This window comes from Agelaius phoeniceus, chromosome 5 (assembly GCF_051311805.1).
Source record: "Agelaius phoeniceus isolate bAgePho1 chromosome 5, bAgePho1.hap1, whole genome shotgun sequence".
NCBI lineage: Eukaryota > Metazoa > Chordata > Aves > Passeriformes > Icteridae > Agelaius > Agelaius phoeniceus.
Window position 1 is genome coordinate 3,374,677 of NC_135269.1, and position 15,937 is coordinate 3,390,613.

The 15,937-nt window shown below is 41.0% G+C and overlaps 1 protein-coding gene across 2 annotated transcripts; it reads right to left on the reverse strand.

Annotated features, from left to right (window-relative positions):
• Positions 1 to 602: 602 nt before the first annotated feature.
• MGST1 (microsomal glutathione S-transferase 1) lies at positions 603 to 7,213 on the reverse strand. 2 transcript variants are annotated; one of them, XM_054631322.2, is made up of 4 exons: positions 7,031 to 7,213; positions 4,750 to 4,900; positions 3,852 to 3,946; positions 603 to 1,797 (listed from the first exon to the last, which is right to left on the reverse strand). In XM_054631322.2, the coding sequence occupies exons 2-4, from the start codon at positions 4,873 to 4,875 to the stop codon at positions 1,551 to 1,553; spliced, it is 468 nt and encodes a 155-aa protein (XP_054487297.1). In that variant the 5' UTR covers positions 4,876 to 4,900; positions 7,031 to 7,213; the 3' UTR covers positions 603 to 1,550. The 2 variants fall into 2 exon arrangements, with proteins under 2 accessions (XP_054487297.1, XP_054487295.1); XM_054631320.2 differs by having other exon boundaries at positions 7,048 to 7,209.
• Positions 7,214 to 15,937: the final 8,724 nt, after the last annotated feature.

Consider the following 15,937-nt stretch of genomic DNA (forward strand, 5'->3'; position numbering starts at 1 on the left):
TCATTAGTTAAACTTTTGGTAAATCAATATTAACTTCTCGATTTCAAGTTCCACCTTCTCCTCTTTGGTAGACATGATTCAAATACATCCAACTACTTATTTACTACACTTCAATTGCAATAAAAACCCTCTTTCTTTGGATTAATCCAGTCTCTCTGAAGTCTTCCCCATTCCTCCTGCCACCCTTCTGAGTTGCAGCCTAACACAACAGTGCACCAACCTCCACCTCACAACTGTGGGTAGGTAGGAAAGCCCTCCAGTGTTATTTCTTGCAGTACTACAACTACTGCTCCCATGCAAAAAGCAGAACAAAAATCTTTGATATGAGGAAGCAGCAGTGAGAACTCTCCATCTCCTCTCTGGAACTCTCAGTCTCCCTTATGGGCACAGCTTCTGGGGTAGGAAAGGAAACCAAATGTGTTGTGCTCTGACTTCTGCCATTTAAAACTTCTCAATGACCAGCACACTGCATATAAAGACACTTGAAATCTCTGTCACTTGAGTGACAGAGACTCAAAATCTGGGTCACTTGAAGTCTCCTGCTATTATTTAATCCAGAGCTACTAAAGAACCCCAAAAATAACCAACCAAACAAAAAGAAGCCAAGGAAAAGTCTTTAAAGAATGTATTTCAAATTAACACATCATAGAAAAGATGTAAGCAAAGAGCAAAACTTCCTATCAGAAACATATTTATGACAGTATGACACATAAACTAATTATATATGTACATCTGGATTACTTGATAGCTACATTTGCAAGTGTCATTCATTTCATGCTGAATTTATTCAAAAATGAAAAAAAAATCCTCTAACAAAGGGTCTACACTTCATCCAGTCACAAAATGAACATTTGCAGGAACTCCAGCAAAAATAATTACTTAAAATTTTTACTAGTTTCTCCAAAGAATTTAGCACAAGTATGTTTTTCTTTTTAATCTATTCAACTGAAAGAAATGGAGCTGCAATGGTTTAGGTTTTTTAATCCCAAAGTGGATTATACAAACATTTTCATCAAAGATTTTTTTACAACAAGACTAGCATTACTGGTTATATCTTATTATTAAGGTAAGCTCTCTTCAAAGAACTGTATGATTGGAATCTCTTCCTGATACATAGTGACATGCTATTTGCTGGCTGCAGTGAGAAGAGTCAAAATGAAAACAAAAATACAAACAGGCTTTTTTTTAATCTTGTCTTTATTGATTTAGACTTCAGAGCTACAGCCAAAAATAGTGCATCTGTAGAAAATTATCAAACACTCTATCAATACAGCATCATGGCATGTTTAGAATTGTAAGCACTTGACAAATCGCAAAGGGAACATCCAATCTAGTATTTGGCAGTGCAACCCATGCACAGGGAATACAGGGAGAAGGATTCTTTTTTTTCCCTCCAAAAAATAAACACTTCTGAACAGGAACAAAAAGCTTTTGTTCAAAAGAAGAATTCCAGTTACCACGGAAGACTCATTGGCTCACTCAAGACATGATGGTACAGTGCCGGGAACTTTGTGCGGAATGTCGAAGGGGACAAGGAAGCTACAGCTCTGCTACAGGAGCCACGCTGTCTTCAGGACTCTGTAGGCCATGGAGAAGGTCACTGAGTAGCCAACTGCCCAAGACAAACCTCTGCCAGGCTGGGGAAGAGGGATCAAGTATGCAAAAGTGTGAAAGATCCTAGCCCCTACAAAGATCCTGAAGTGCAGCAGGGCCGTGGACAGCTCAGGGCCACTAAGAGCATACAGCAGTCCAATGCCAACAAATGGGACAATGTTCTCCAGGTCATTCAGGTGGCCTCTGGAGAAAGAAGCAAAGTTATTTTAAAGTGTTGTATTTTGTTGAATAAACCACTTCAAGCCTCATTATTTTTCAGCACCTTCAGAGCATGCCACTATTCAACAACTCTTGGCTTCCTCTGCAGAGGGGACCTGATTCATTACTGAAATGATTTTGGCACGTTCGCCTGACATCACTCTGGTCTCTCCTGCTGCACCCCACATTTTCAAGCTTCTGATCTTCTGTATGAAAGGTATTAGTTTTTCCCCAGAATCTTGATAATACTAAGGACTTACAAGAGGTGTCTGAGTGCACCTGGGTGTGCAAGAATGCAAAGTCAGGGAAAAAAAGAGGTTGCTGTTTTCTTGGAGCTTCTCTCAATTAACATCAATTAACTGGAGAGCTGTGACTGAAGCTATTACAGTTCATGGCCTGGATGGACTATTCTAATCCCATAAATCCAGTTTGTGGTGTCCATAAAGAAAATATGAAATATCCTACATAGGAGCTGCTATGTTCATCAAATGTTCATGAAGTTCCATCATCTTGAAGAAGGTTATTTTTGAACATCTAGCAGGTGTGACAGTTATGCTTTTCGTTCATTTTCTTCACTTTGAGCACTAAAATAGCTGAAAAAATGTTTCAAATTTTGAAACCTTAATTTACTAAAAATGTGTTGAGAATGAACTCATATATCTTGAAGTATTCTTTCACACCCCTTCCTAAACCTTCCCAGCTCCCTTCACCTCTTTAGATAAATTATACTTCCAGCCCAATTTACTGATTGAAACAATGTCTAAGCCTAACTAATGATGTCAAATTTCAGAGCCAACTGGAATTAGGTCGTGGCACAGTCTTGCAGTTGCTTTTAGAATATATTTATAATTACAAAGAAACATAGCCCTCCAGATTTTTTTATTCTCATTCCCCATAAGAGTACTCTGAAGAAAGTAATTCTTTTTCTTGAAAAAAAAAAAAATCTCTTTTTCTCCACAAACTGAACATATTCCAATCACTTATACAAAAGAGAAGCCATGCTCAATTTATGTGGCATTATCTATTGCCATGAAGCTTGTAGGAGAAAACATATTAAACTTCTACTAAGAACCACAGTTGGGAGGATAATATGGATGCTGCAACACCAACATAGTAACTAGAACCAAGCTTACTTACTAGGTCTAGAGATGTCTGAGAAACTACACAAAACAGGATTTGAAAATTTAGTGTTTTAAAAATCTATTCTGTGAAAATTACATGCTGGTTGTCATTTATCTACCACAACAATTTCAGTTAAATGAGTGATAAAGTTAGTCTCAACTTAGCTGGCCTCTTACAATTTATGAAGAGAAAGGAATTACCCCTCACCATAAAAGTTCCCACTTTTATGTAACACCCATGAAATTAAGCAACAGCTTCCCTGAACTACTCAGGGGCACAAAAAGAAGAAGCAGAACATTTTTACAGCCCACTTAGATTAGGCTCTTCTTTCTGAGATTTTAATCCATAAAAGGCATACAGAAATATGCTTTGTGAAACAACAGCCATTATTTGCAAGGATGCAGTGTTCTTAAAACAGCACTGGTACATATTTTCAAGGTCTTCCCTAATGGAGGTTTAAATGAGAAGAGTTCACTGACATTCAAGTTTTTGCTATAGAAATAAACTTAGCTTCATCAAGGAATAATCCTATAGAAAGCATTCAATTAAAACTTTCATTGTTAGTATAGGTGTATCAAACAGCATGCCAAAATTTAGGATTTTGGAAAATTTTGCCATGAGCTACATCAACTTATGGTTATATTTTACAGTGTACTGTACTCACCACTTTGCCCATCAGACAGGACAGCACCCAAGAGTCAGCTATTATAACTAGACAGAGGCTTATTGTTTTTAGAATGCACAATGACCATTTGAGCGTGGAATGGTTTATTCATTTAAACTAATTAATGTATTAGATTGCTACATACAGCACCATGAAACACACACAAGCTTGACCGAGAATGGGGTGAAATTAACTCCTTGATTTAATATTATTCTGTTATTTAAAATAACTTTTTCAGGTTCCTATGTATTACCTGCGTACACGTTCAACATCTGGATCAGTCCTCAGGAATTTCTTAGCACTCTCCCCTTTTCCAAATGATGCTGTATCTTCTGGGTTGACAAATGCCTGTTTCAAACACAAGCACACAAGTGACATTAGTAGCCAAAATGTTTTATCCAGTCAAAGCAGCTTGCTATAAAGGTCACTCTTTTTGCCAATGCCTCAATATCCTCACTTAACTTACCTGAAGTTAAAAGCACAGGGAATAATACAATGTTTGCTGCTTTCTTGAGCCCAGCCTGTACATTTGTGTGCTGACAAATTAATGCAATGCAATTTATGCACTTAGATAAAGCCTTCTTGTGAGATGAACAAGCCTGCAGTAACCCCAGTAGTCTGACAGAACATAGGCACCTACAAGGTGGAAGCTCTCAAGTCTCTTTTTCACCATTCCTGACAAATTATCTGAAAGTCCTTTTGGGTCCCTTCCTTCTGCAGAAGCCTACACAGCAACAGCATCAACAGCCTTATTCCCATTCTCATTTATGACCAAGGAAGTGTCTCCCTTTCCTCTTAGGTACAAATTCTTACACTTACATGACCCATCATTACCTCATAATACTGCAAGATACTACTTGAAAAGAACATTTAATTCAGGCAGTGCAGACTCAATGTACAGTTGATTTCTCCCTGCTGACACATGTAGTAACAGATGCATTCTGTGGACTGCTAAGGCAGATACAAGTCAAGAAAATATTTTGATTTTAGGAGAGCTACATGATTGCTTTCCAAGGCAGCCTTGATCCCGATTTGTGAAATATCCTCAGCCTCAGAATTCTAGAGATGCATATATATATATATACATGAGATCTCTGTATTTCAATATAAACGTCAGTCTGTTCTCCCAGCCAGTATTTCCAAAAGATTACCTTCCTTGTGATCCTGAAGTATGCTGTTATCAGACTCATTAGCATCATCTTCAGAAGAACAATGGCTGTGTAAGTAGCGTAAGCCCGGAAGACTTCATTGTCAATTAACTGAGTCGATTTGGCCATTTCTCCCCCTTCTCACTGATGACCTCTAAAAAACATTAAAAGTTAGTTAAAAAAAAAAGACATCGTTGCAATCCAAAGTTCTGACAAAAACATTCTGCTAATAGCCTTGTTTTTTTAGCATCACTGCAATTACAGCATGATTCTGCCACTGTGGAAAGTTTCTTTTTAAGCAATTTTCTACCCTTTTTTTTTTTTCACAATAGCATAATATAATACCTTAAGATGATAAATTATAATATTTTGCTTCCATTTTAAGTGCTTATTAAACTGTCAAAGTACAAACTACCAAAATATTTAATGTAATTGCAGAAACAACACTTAGTCACAGAAATTAGTACTCTTCTGAAATAACACAAGGATTTAGACCAATTTTAGACCAATTCATTTGAATTAGCAAATTTCCCTAAGCAGTTACCAGGATAGGAGGAGTATGTGACAATACTATGAACTATGAAATGTAAAGAAGAAAATTAGTATTGCCTACCCTTTTTTGTGTGTAAAATGACACGATTATAATTGCACTTCAGCTTTCAAACTAACCAGTATCTTCCTACCCAGCAGTAACTTGTGATCAAACCGAGTTAAACATGCATTTTTCCCCTTTGAGACCTTGTTCTTAAAAATTGCTTTTAGCATGACTCACAGGCAAAGATTAAGTTGTAATGACAAAAAGGAGAGGACTATTTCTGCTTTTATCATGGGAGGTTTAAACTAATGAAGTCTCTTTCCAATGAGACCGTACCAAATCCACAATCCTATGGAGGCAGTACCTTTTATCAACATCAGGAAGTTAAGAGGTGCTGAGGAGTGAATGCAGGTGGAAAAAAAAGCACATCCCTGCGCACATTTAATTTTTTGCACTGCCCAGACCCAGGCTTTTTCCTCACCAAGTGCTTCAACATGCATTTAGTGACTAGGAATCCATACAACTAGGATGTCTTAGCTTCACTAGAGACCCAAATAAATGATTTTTTTTTTTTGTTACAGCTAACTCACTTCCTGTGATATAATTTTAACAATAGTAATAAAAATGTTAATATTCACTTGATTACACTTTTAACAACCTCTCATCTCCCTTTCAGCACAGTCAGCTATTGCCAAACAAGGGGAACTTGATGAGCAAAGAGCACGATGGAAGACTTGCTCTGAAGGCGTGTCCTCGTTGAGGAAGCGGGCAGGATGGAGGTAAGCAGCTGTTTGCTCAGTGAAAACAAAGCTCAAACAAGCCTTGCCTGGACCTGCCTGCTGTGGTGATGGGACTCTGCTCCCTCTTTTATCCTTGGGTCACTGGGCCCAGCACAGGGTCTGCAGACCCTGGGAAATTAATTCAATGTAACTCTCCCTCCTCTCTCACTACAGTCCAGCTCCCAAGATAAACTGCGGCTTGGCGAAGGCCCCTCTCAGAAACGGACAGTAACTGTTCCCATTCATTTTAACAATCTCGTTAACATGTTACAACAGAACTGTCCCGCTACTCTTAACTTTGTATCACAGCAAAAAGCACACAGTGCTCCACACAACAAAAAATAAAGTAAATCCAGGTCGCCAGAGCATTTTCCCCTAAACTATGCTGTAAATGCAGCCAAGGATGATGCCAAGTCATTGGCATGGGACAGTGTTCAGCAGCACTTTGGGAGCTTCACCACATTTATCCATCTCCCCTCGCTGCCCTCCGAGCTCCCGGCATGCCCAGCCCAGGCCCTGCCTTCAGCACAAAATGGAAGGGCACCGAAAAACCCGGGATTTCAGCGCCAGCGGAAACCGCAAAAACAAACCCCAAGTACACAAACAGCGCGGGGTTTGAAGGGATATGCCCATTACGGTCACAAACAGCCTGATGTACAGGGGTAGTAGTAATAATAATAATGGTATGGCTCCGCAGCCGCCGTGCTCAGACCCTCCCGCCGCCCCCGCCACGCGTGTCCCGGGGCCGCGGGCGGCCACGGGCCCACGGGGGCCGCTTTTTGTGCGTGTTTCATACGCGACTTCTCCAAGCGCCGTGTGGCCGCTGGCTCCGCTCCCAATCCAGCTGCAGATTTCCGGCCCGGCCCCCGGCAGATGCCGCCTCCCCGGGTCGCCCCTCACGCCGCGCTCCCCGCACCGCCCTCCCGCACCCGGGCGGGCTCGGACCCCGCCGCCCCCGCAGCGCCCGCACCCCGGCCGTGCCCGCACCTCGGCCGTGCCCGCGGCGATCCGAGCCCCGCTGCTCCCCGGCGGACACTGAGGCTCGGCCCGGCCCGGCCCCGCCTCGCCCCGCCGGCCGCGGAGGCGGGTCCCGCCCGGGCCGCCCTCACGGAGCCCCGCGGGCTCGGGGCGGGAGCGGCGGGTCAGGCCCGGAGCACGGCAAAGCTGGGAGGAAGAGAGGGAAAACGTGTGAGAACGAGCGAGGGAAAGCTCTGCTGTCTGAACACCCTTGGGCAGAGGGAAGCAAAGGCTGTCACCCAGATAGGCACTCGTAGTGACAGCCAAGTCCAGCGATTGTGCAAATTCCCAAGAGGGCTCAAACCTTACCTAAAATCTCAGTATTTCGTCCCTCCCTTGTTCTGGTGGGCCTTAACTTTTACCAAAGGGCAAGGAAATGAAACTTGTATTGCCAAGCTGCTTGTATTGCCAAGCCATCAGCACTGTTCCAATAGATATGCATCGTGTTGCTTTGCAAAGTGAAACAGAAAATAAAGGAATTCTGAAGCTGACCACAGAGTTCTCATACCAATGTGCTACAGTGTGATGAATGGAGGCAGCCTGGTGTCCGAGCTTCCCCGTAGTTCTTCAGGGAGAATTATGCTATCCCCACAGCACTCCTCTTCAACAGGAGCAATGCTTGTGACTAAGCAGCTCATGATAAGCAAGACTGAAAAAAAATAGACATTAATGTACTCAGATGCCTAGAAAGGGTCCAAAGCTAATCCTAAAGATGTGTACACCATAGGAAAGGGATTCAAATTTTAAATCTGCGTTCTTATGAAAAAATCTCTAAGGTACATACATTCAGTGCTCACTGATGTTGTTTCTGTGCTTCATGCCATGTACTGTCATGTCATGTCAAATTCCTGTGTAACTCTTCTCTAAAATCATAAACCACAGTAAAACTCATTTGAGCAAGAGCTCAAGTTTTAACAATGTTGTTAACATGTTATAACAGAACTGTCCTGCTAGTCTTAACTTTGTATCACAGTTCTGTAGCATCAGAACTGTTTTGAAATTCTTGTAGGGGTTGGGTTCAACAACCTTCGTTCTCACTAAGAACACGGCAAACCGTGTTTCTACTGAAATCAACCAAAAAACTCACAGGAGCGTGGGTCCATCCCAGGGAATGGATTTATTTCAAAAACATGGAAGAATTTCTGCAGCTCATGCCTTAATTCAATGCAGGAATTGTGTCTTCATTGTTTTTTTACCACGCCTAACACATATCATGATCACATGGTGTGACTGAAATGAAACTAATTATCTTCTCTTGCCACCTTTTTGTTTGTTTGGCATTCTAATCCTTACTCACGTCAGTTTAAAAAGCAGATAAACCTATTAAGTTAACAATAAAACTAAAGACACATTATTACACTTGCGAAGAAAAGCTGGTAATTGATTTACACAAGTTCTCATAACTACACCTGGAAACAACAGAATACCAGAAAAAAAGGTGATTTTCATTCTTTGTAGATAGGATATAAAAAGAAGCAAAAATGCATGTAGAAATTCTACTATTTGCATGCTTTCCTTTGGATTTTGCATTCCAGTTTTTCAGATTCTGGAAATTCTGATTGATTTATGTGACTTTAAAAAAGCCCTTCTGAAACTGAGAAAGCTGCTGTACTCACAGTCTTTGAATTTTGAGGCAAACATCTTGTTAATTTTTTCCTACCCTCTTTGAATACCTCTAATTCTGAGAAAGAAGATTAGGAGGAAGGGCGAAGGACAGAAAGGGATGAAAAAGAAGAAAGGTGAAAAGAGAAAGAATTTTTAAAACAAAGCAGGGTAGGGAAAAATATGAAAGAGAGAAAAATATAAACAAAATGAGAAGGAGAAGGCAACATAAGATAAGAGAAAGAATAAAAAGAAAAGATAAAAGGAGACTAAAAAATAAAAGGAAATGTTAACAAAGGGAAATTTTAAAGATTTAAAAAGAAGAAATAAAAAAAAATTAAAGTAAGACTGAAACAAAGGGGGGGAAAAAGAAAGGTAGAGAGGGAAAAAAGAAAGAAAGAAAGAAACAAGAGAAGCCAAGATTTCTTGCAGACCCTGAACCACTTAAAAGGTTCAGGTTCTTAGAAGGAAGGCTCTTTGAGGGCAGAGAATAAGAAGAGTCCCAAAGTGGGGCCATAGCCTGTAAAGCAGAAGTGAACTTGTGCCCAAGGTCTATTTTCTCCTCTGCAGCATAAAGTGCCTGCAGAACATTTGGACAGGTCTGTGAGGCAGGATCTGAGTGAGGCTGGATGCATAACTGTGCTGGTAGTTGCTCCTGAGGGGCCCATTCCCACAGTTCTTACTCCTGTGAATTGTCCCTCGGATGCTAATGGGATGACTCCTGTAAATCAGGGATGCCACATCAGCCCAGAGCCCAGGGTTGTAGTGATCATGAAGGGTTTGATCTTGCAAGCCTCATTCATGTCAGCAACCCTTTTTCATGACAATTTTCCCATCGGCTTGAAGAACTATCCGTGTAGCCAGAGACAGGAGAATCAGGACATGAGTTTAGGGTCAGCATAAAAGTAGGAATAAAAGAGTTTTTCATTTAACCTCCAGCAAGGAATGGATACTCCCCTAGAAGGCCAGATAAGTGCAGTCATTCTCTTTTAACTGCAGGGAGGGCAAAAGAGAGGCAAGTATTGATCAGACTTTTTCTGTCCTGTCTCCTCCTGCTCCATCTATTCACCATAATTAGAGTGGTAAAGAAGGTAGCAGCAGTACATTTTCACCACACCTCAAGCTTTTGTTCACCACCCCCTTGCCTCAGTTTTTTCTTCAAATAAAACTGGCAAATTATGCCTGCTTCATTAAATAAACCAGTGCTTTGCAGAGCATGGTGAACACTAATCAGATCATGAATAAGATCCAATCCATATTTTAACTTAAAATCTGAAATGCTGTTTAAATACTACAAGAAAATTGTTACAAAAATGTTTAGTGTGAGGGACTAGAGTAATTTTTTGTGCTACCCTATTAAAACCTGCACCTTCTGGTTAGCAAGAATTTTCACTATATTAAATGTTGACACCTATGTAATTTCACTGTGATTCACACACTTCCTCTTCCACATGAGATCTCAAGCTGCTGTCTGGTTTCTTTGGGGAACTGCTTCAAAAACAGCAAGAATGGATCCTTTGGGAATTCTTCCTGCTGGGTATAGCTCAGTGAAGGCTTCTCTGGCATAAGCTGCCTTTTGGTAGAGCTTCTAGCACCAAAACAGCAGTGTCCATCCTATCTTTTATCCATGCCACTGTTTAGAGGACATTCTCAGTATTGGAATTTGCCATTTTTTTCAGAATTCCAGATGCTCACTAGTGAGACAAAAACAGTAGAAAATTATTGAAGTGACCACTCACAATGGGTGGTGACCAACAGGCAGTGAGAGAAAAAGGTACAAACTCCCCAAAGCACAGGAATGGTTACATCTGCTGGTTATATGTATATGATATATACATCATTTATCATTGTGCAGAGACCCCACAAAGCTCATTTACTGATCATGATCAAGTTATCATCTAAAGTTGCTTAAAAACTTCCAGATCAAAAGTCAGGTGCAGAGCAATCATAACAAATAGTACAACACAGGAAAATGATCTGTAATCTGTAATTCCTACCAGCTTGATGTCCCACTTGAGGAACAACTCAGAAAGGGATTGGGGGGCATATAGGAAAATCTTTTCAGTAGGTCTAAACATGGAAACATGGACCTTTTTCTTTTGCCTTGATTCCTTTTTCACTGCATAAGAACACTGCAACAGCCCTGTTGCTCCTGAAAATCAGTCTGCAGCATAGACTTTGCATTACTTTGCAGCTGGCAGTAATGCATGTGTGGTGAGGTGAGGTGTTTAAAGCCCCATGCTGAACTGGAGGGGAAAGCTTCACTCAGTTTTGTGATGCTATTTGAGCTGTACAGTTGTTTTGGTTGGGAAAGCAAGATATTATTACCATTAAAGGACATAAGAAAGATGATACATGCTCATAAAACAGATTTTGCAGCCACCACAGTAACTTTCTTTTAAACTAATGGAATGAGAGAGTTATTTGTTAAACATTATTACATACAGCTCACAGAACAAAATCTGATCCTTTAAAATAACACTGAAGTGGCAGAAGGAGAAAATATTCACTATGAAAGCAGAATGCTTTTCAAATCTCACTTCACAGATTGAAATTACAGAGTGTAGAGAGCAAAAGGATTTTTAAGACACTGAGGTTTTGATCATTTATGTAAGAGTCCAGTGGGTTTTACTTGTTATTGTACTGCTTCTCTACTCCAGAGACACATGGAAATTATAAAGCTGGAGACCAGACTGGAAGATTTCTTGCCACAGTGACATTCCAACTGCACACAGAAGGCTTGAGGGAGCTACTGAGAAGACAGAGATGATAAAAAGTATCTAGAAGAAATTGCTAACTTATCTCTGCAGACAAGATATTTCTATAAGTAAACAAGCAAAAGCTTTACAGTTATTGGAAATACCTGCAAACAGACAGGCCTAGTATGTCTGTGGATAAATTAGTAGAGTTATAAAGTTGATTTCTGAAGCTCTCCCAGATCCTACATTGTACTGCTTGTGTAGATGTACCTATTTATGTAAGACAGTGAAAGAGCTCAGCCCTGGGGATTGCAGCAAGCTCATTTTCTCATGAGGTTTCTATGCCACTGTAGGATGGTTTGAACCCTTGGTTTCTTTTAATCTTAACTGAATTTATATCACAGTTGAATGTTAATAGGCTAAATGATCCTTGTGTGTTATTCATCATCTAAAATTGGAGTTTGTTAACACTTTATTTGGACATACATATATCACTAATGGGATGTGAACCATGCTTAGCTAACAGAGCAGCTTCTGCCTGGCATTTTGGTGATGATTGTGAGAAGAAGGCAGGGAAGGAGAGGGATATTATTGCCCAGATGGTTATTTTTGAGGAGTAACCATCTGAAAGATTTAAATGTTCCATGTAAGTAAAATATTGATCAGTAGTAATCACTTGTCCTTACAACAGGCAGGTCTCACTACCTTGTGGATGTCACATAGGATTCAGCAGAAGTTCTACATCAGAGGATGTGGGTAGAAGAAACAGCCCCCCCAAATTTGGGGTGTCTATTTTCATCCCGCAGGAATGGAAGACAGGAGATTTCTGCCTCCAACCTTTCAGCCGAGTCCAGCTCCAGGACTGAAAGGAGCTGTGTAAAGAATGCAAAGTGAGTAGATTTTGCTAAGTTAGAAAAGAGTGCCCAGAGACTGCTTGTCTGGGAGTTACATTTGTGTGTGAGTTGTTCCTACAGAAGGGTTAAGAGGCAGGCTGTTAGGCAGTGTGAGGCAAATGTCACTGTTTTAAAAAATCAATTATCTGCAACTGTAGGGCCTAGTCTAACAGTACCTTTGCAGTATGCAGAGCTTCCCCAGGTAGCACAGCTATCTTTATTAGTAATCCCCCCTCCTCCAGCTCTCTGTACAGAGCCAAGTTTAGAGTCAGCAAAATTACTTGGAACCAGCTCATTTTATCCCCAACAGCCCAACCAACCACAATTAAACTGTATTACCATACTTTAGGCTTTAAAGGGTTCCTTTAGTGCAGTGTATAAATGGCTTTAAGGAGAGACAGAGAGGCAGAGGGGAAGACAAACATTCCACGTGTAACAGGTTAAAGTCCTTCTCCATGTCTGTCCATTGGCTACAGTTGGCCAGGGATGAATACAGACAATTCAATATTTAGCAATCAGCAGCTTTGCTTAGTCAGCAAGAAAAGAAACAATTTAAGGTCCAGAGCCTTCCCTGTGCTCCTTCTGTTTCCCTGAACCTCCACTCAGTTGCAGCAGCTCTCTCCTAACAGAAATGACACTCTGCAGGGTTGGCTCTTGGATATTTTCTGCTGTGGTGCAAGATTGCTCCTCGTGGTTTTATGGGGCAGCAGCAGACTTTAATAGTCACTTGAGACAATTATTCAGATACTGTATTGTGCAGTCAGATTGCTTCTGAACAGCTGCAGAAATACTTAGCAGAAATACACTCCCTAAAGCCCTGGGATGGGAAATAAAAACAAACAAGCCACTGTAGCAAGACAAGAGTCTGTGTCTTACTGCATCTTTTAGCTGGTAGAAAAATGGAGTTGTGTAATTGATTTAAAAGTTAATTGGGACAGGGACCATATTTCATTTAGTGGTCCCTATAATGTCCAGTAATAATAGGCTACAAATACATCCTCAGTCACTACTCAGACATAAATCCTCTTTGGGCAGTGTTGTGACCCAGTGTATGGTTCTTTGCCAGGCAATTCTCATTAAAAAGATAAAAAGGTGATAAGATAGGGGTAGAATTATTCTCTTCAGTAGTGATGATCTTCTTTGGTGCAATCCTATTTACAAAGAACATCACAAAATCATACATTCCTTTGATAAATATGGGCAATTTCTTTTCTTAAAGCTTCAGCCTTGCTATTCTGAAGAATACCATGTCTTAACAAAAATACCATTCATATTTTTTCCCCCCAAATCACTATAAACACTCTGCTGCAACTAATTAATTTCCTTGCCATAGAAATTCTAACTAGTCCTGGTGAAAATCTTTTGACTGTTACAGCATGTTGTGGCTTGATGCTCTCTGTTGTTTTAACTATTAAAATACAAAGGTATTTTCAGCTGCACTGTCAATTTTACTTGAATAAAGAGTGCTCATAAACACATAAAATTTTATGAATCTCTTAACAGGTATCTGGTCATCAAAACCTGCCTCCAGCTCGGGACTCAGGAGGATCTGAAGTACAGCAGGGGAAGAGAAGTACACTTGCTTAGTTTGGACTCTGAGAGGCTCCCTGTTTCTTTTTAATTCAGCTGGGCAGTTGGTGGGGGCTCAGAGGGCTCTGCTAACCCACTCCTCTGCTGCTTCATAACTGCTTTTCTCTTAAGACACACTTTGAATATATCCTCACCATTTTGTCCCAGGATGGCCATGCAGGCAAAGTTAAGCTGGGACAATGTTTTGCACAAAACACAGCGCATGATATGTTGGGAATTTAGTGGCTGAAAGACTGCTTGTTCACTTTTTACTCGTGTGTGCTTCAGTGAAGTTGCTCTTGATTTATAGCTGGATCAGCAAAATCAGAATCAGACCCTTGCTGCTCATTTTTGTGGGAGCAGGGCTGGGCCCCCTGTGCTCTTGTGCTCATTATATATCTCAGCACCAAGTCTCTCAGCTTTGATTCATAGAGCTCTCTTTAATTTGGTACATGCAGCCTTCCAGACTAGATCACATAGCAGCAGGATAACAATCCTCAGGAGAGCATTTCAGTTTGAGAAATTCATGAAGAGGGTGACTTTGCTGGTTACCTTCAATGACACTTGTGGAATAGGAAAGAGAAGAGTGAATGAAATGGAATTGCCAGCCTGTTTCAAAATGTATGCTCTGTTATCCAGCAGATGACAAATAGCATCCTCAATAACGTAATTCTGGGAGCTGTGCAAGTTTTTGTTGGGTTGTTGTTTTTTCTTCACTATAATCTGTCTTTTCACACGTAGGCCAGGGTTTTCTTACCTGTGTGCACTGCACACAGGAGCTCTGAAATACTCCCTTGTGCCTTTCTGCAGGGAAGGCATCCAAAGGCCTTGCCTGGGGTGAAGGCAAGCAGGAGGAGCAGAGAATTTTTACCATGCAGCTGGGAAAGACCATGAATTTATCTCTTCTCTATTCCCATCTCCAGCACTCTGACAAGAAGTGTTGAATTCAGAGCTGGAGAGAAGTCATACACAGATCTGTAACAGCAGATGTTACAGATCTGAGGCAGGTCACTTCCTCTTGGTGCAAAACACACTGCTCTTCTGAGCCTTGAAAAGCCATGTCTGTGCCTCCTTACATGGCAGGGATGGCAGAGCAGCAGCCTTGCATTGTTCCAGCAGGAATGAGCCACTTTCCTGCAGGAGAGGTCATTTTACTACATATTTGGGTGTGCTGAAACTGAGGGGAAAATGTGTCCTTGACAGTAGCTCTAGTGAATCATCAATATATGCATATGTATAGAATGAGTGTTGGAGCTGTGCAGCAAGAGAGAATGAGAAAGGGTTCCTAAAACAAAAGTGAGCATCTTCCCACTTTAAGAACAGTAGGATTTTTCTCCTTTCTGTGGAAGATTGGCTTCTCTCCCTGGTAGTTGCACTAAAACTATTTGGAATTGAGCTCTTGGTGCTTTTCACCCTATCCTAACTTCCACACAGGTCCCTATTGCAAAAGGCAAACTTGGCCTCCAATGGTAGCATTAACTGCCTTTGTACAAGAATAATTACTTTCTTGTGAAGCAGAATAAAGGATTTTCATGGTGTTTCAAGTTGAAGAGAGTTGGAGAAATGTGCTTGACAAGAAAAGATCAAAGCAAAGATCCCTGACATGCCACCTCCTCCCAGTCCATGCCATACTGCCCTGGCAATAGTCTCCCAGAGTGTGCAGATCACAACCTGGACTCTACCTCAGTCATGACCTGAATGATCTACAAGAAGAGGTGAGAGAAGCCTTGAAGAGGAAGCTTCAGGTGAAGGATGGAAGCCAAGTTCTGTCTTTTCCCTTGTGCTGGAGCTGACTGTTCCTCCTGGACAAGACTACAGGATTTGCCCCTTAACTTTGTAATGTACTTAGTTAACTTTTAACAGAGTTAAGTGTTTATTCTTGGTTAGTGTAGATTTTTTCCATCTTTTTGTCATTTTTTTCCGACTGTTAACATTGCACTGCATGATACACTCAGACATGGCATTGCCTTCCCAGCCCAGAGCAGCCAAAACAAAGAGCTGCTCATAAATGAGCCCCTTTAGCTGCCCTGCATAACCTTCCAAGCCAAGGGCAAATTCTAGCCACACATTCTTAGATTTTATATAAGGTCACCAATA